The sequence below is a fragment of the Montipora foliosa genome, chromosome 12, assembly GCF_036669935.1.
Source record: "Montipora foliosa isolate CH-2021 chromosome 12, ASM3666993v2, whole genome shotgun sequence".
NCBI lineage: Eukaryota > Metazoa > Cnidaria > Anthozoa > Scleractinia > Acroporidae > Montipora > Montipora foliosa.
Window position 1 is genome coordinate 35,315,417 of NC_090880.1, and position 2,500 is coordinate 35,317,916.

Sequence of the window (2,500 nt, forward strand, 5' to 3'; positions counted from 1 at the left end):
TGACCTAAATAAATGCTACTATACACCGACTGCATAAATGGCGGCCAAAAAAAAAATTCTTTTGTTTATGTGCTAATTATCCTCACTAGCCTCGTTTGCATGGACAAAATACAAAAGAAAGGTTGCTTGAGAGCGAGGCTAGTGAGTCTCATTAGCACATAAACAAAAGAATACATTTTTGGCCGCCATTTATGCATTTGGTCAATATCGTTATTCTGGTAAACTGCATCTGCTTAAACGCAGTGCACTGTTAACAGCACTGAATTCAGCCGGTACAAGAAAAGGGATAAGTGGCTTGCCTTAGAAAAGAGCTTGTAATTGACTCGGCAAGCCAATTCTAATCTATCGTTCAACTAATGGAACCTTTAATTTAGTGATTTACTGGTCAATCAGTTGCAGAATCACTTTTTACCTGATTAGCAATAACGTGATCGATGATTCGTTACAAAAAATCGTATCTTTTGTCACTTAAGGTGATCCCTTAGTAAATAGAAGTTGTCGTAAGATTTTCTTTAAACTTTTCTCAATTGTTCCCTACATAATGGTGACTCGAAATGTGCAATTAAAAAAAAATATGTCACTAAGCTCGTTTGCGAGATATGACTCGCTCAAGTTACTCATTTAATCATTGCGACTTCATCTATCAAGGACAAGTTTGTCCCATCGGTTCACGCTACGTTTTGCAGGAACAGGAAGCACAGCTTTGACATAATTCTTGTATTGTTCAAAAGGAAAAATTTAATGTTTGTTTTATGGCACAGGCATACATCTTGAAAAGGCACTGACTACAAATATTCTTCGGGTGCGTGATCTTGTGTCCACGAGTGATGGCTACCCATACCTTTTTTTTTAACGTTTTAATTTTTTTTTCAGCATAAAGAGGAAGAGTAAGAGAATAAAATTATGCCAAAAAAAAGATAGGTCACCAACTTCGTTTAGGAGAAATCAGAAAGCAAACCAAGCTCGACCCCAAGAACAACACGTCTCCCCGATAACGCGGTTTCACTTTGACTCTCGGACTGAAATGACACTTTAGCATCATCGAGGCTATCACTCGATTTTTTGTTTTGCAAGAGTCTAAAAAATTTTCCCGTTTTGCTCTTTACTGCTGTGCTCTGAAAACGGCCATTCTTCTTTCTAGCGGAGCTTTCCCGCAAGAAAGGTCGCTATTTTAAAATATTTTTGGCCACGTTCGATACATCAATATTCACACATGGCTACGAGTCTTTATGGTCAAATTTAAACGTTGTTTTGTTTAGAAATATCCGTTGAGATTGGTGAGACAAAGAAAACAGAACTGAGCCGTGAAATTTGACAATAAAGCCTCTTAGCCATGCCTGAATACAAACGTGGCCTACACTGTGTTATGCGCAGAACAGGATGCGCGGTGCAATACTAGGGAATCAACTTAAATCTTTCATGCATCAGAGGTGATAAAGAAGTTCGGTAGTGTGAACCTACCTTGTGGAATCAAGTGCTCCAGCTTGTGGGATGGTAATGGAAGATGGGTGAATGAAACATGGAGACCATATCTGAAAGGTAAGGCAATTCCTTTGATCAGCGGCGTTCAATACGTGGGAAAACGATGATGAAAATATTGTTATTTACATCACAATCGTCATCATCATCTTCCTCATCACAATAATGCTCGACTCGTACCCCTTGATCACTGTGGCATGGTCCAGAGGTCAGAGTGTTGGGTTTGCATGCATTCCTCAAAAGGACATTCGACCGATTGACCACATCAACAGAACAGAACAGACTGTTGTGTTAATCTTATGGAAGATATTAGAAATTTATTCATTGGAGCTTCGGATGCGGGACGATTTCCTAGTTGAAAGGCATTATCAAAGGAACGACGTAACTAGTGAGTTGTGGAGAATACCATGGACGGTTTCTAGGCATCTCTACAATTGCTTAAGTTGTCCCATTAGAACTGAGTTGATCAATTGTTCTTTAAACACAAGTCATGCACCTCTTACGGCATATACCTTATTCCAAAATGGCCGCCATTTTAGTATTCTTTTGTTTTCATGCACATTGGCCCTTATGGCCTCGTTCAAGGTTAAATATTTTTTTGAATTTTACGTTTGAAAGCGAGGCCATAAGGGCCAATTTGCATGAAAAACAAAAGAATACTAAAATGGCGGCCATTTTGGAACAAGGTTTATATATCTTGAACTCGCAATCCACCAACCTACTCCCTACTCGTATTAAGAGCAGTGTTTTTCAAATTGCACGGTCATTGGTTCGAATCCTGTGCAAGCCTGGAATTTTTCAAGCTTGCTGGCAACTGCTTAAGTTTTTCCAACTCTTTAACTTGATCTCTCTAACTTTCATTACAAGTCAAAAATGGATCACACTACTACAGATGGCCAAGCTTCATCTAGTTTTCCTACTTTGGGGTTCAAACCAATTTACAAAGTAACATATTTATCTTACATTATTCAAATCCCGTTTCAGAAGAACCGCAAGCAATTCAGAATACTCCACCAGGGTC

The 2,500-nt window shown here is 38.9% G+C and overlaps 2 protein-coding genes across 3 annotated transcripts in view; one reads left to right on the top strand and one right to left on the bottom strand.

Annotated features, from left to right (window-relative positions):
• Positions 1–2,500, bottom strand: part of LOC137978858 (uncharacterized) — an 87,294-nt gene that overhangs the window by 46,937 nt on the left and 37,857 nt on the right. For both annotated transcript variants that reach the window (XM_068825970.1, XM_068825969.1), the window contains exons 3-4: positions 2,443–2,500; positions 1,462–1,532 (exon numbers count right to left, since the gene is read on the bottom strand). The exon at positions 2,443–2,500 is cut by the window's right edge and continues 72 nt beyond it. The gene's annotated coding sequence lies outside the window, so the exon portion shown is untranslated. The remainder of the gene's footprint in view (positions 1–1,461; positions 1,533–2,442) is intronic.
• Positions 1–2,500, top strand: part of LOC137978859 (uncharacterized) — a 17,444-nt gene that overhangs the window by 12,804 nt on the left and 2,140 nt on the right. The window contains exons 4-5 of the mRNA XM_068825971.1: positions 1,429–1,539; positions 2,464–2,500. The exon at positions 2,464–2,500 is cut by the window's right edge and continues 481 nt beyond it. Of these exons, the coding sequence (XP_068682072.1) occupies positions 1,429–1,539; positions 2,464–2,500 (148 nt within the window). The remainder of the gene's footprint in view (positions 1–1,428; positions 1,540–2,463) is intronic.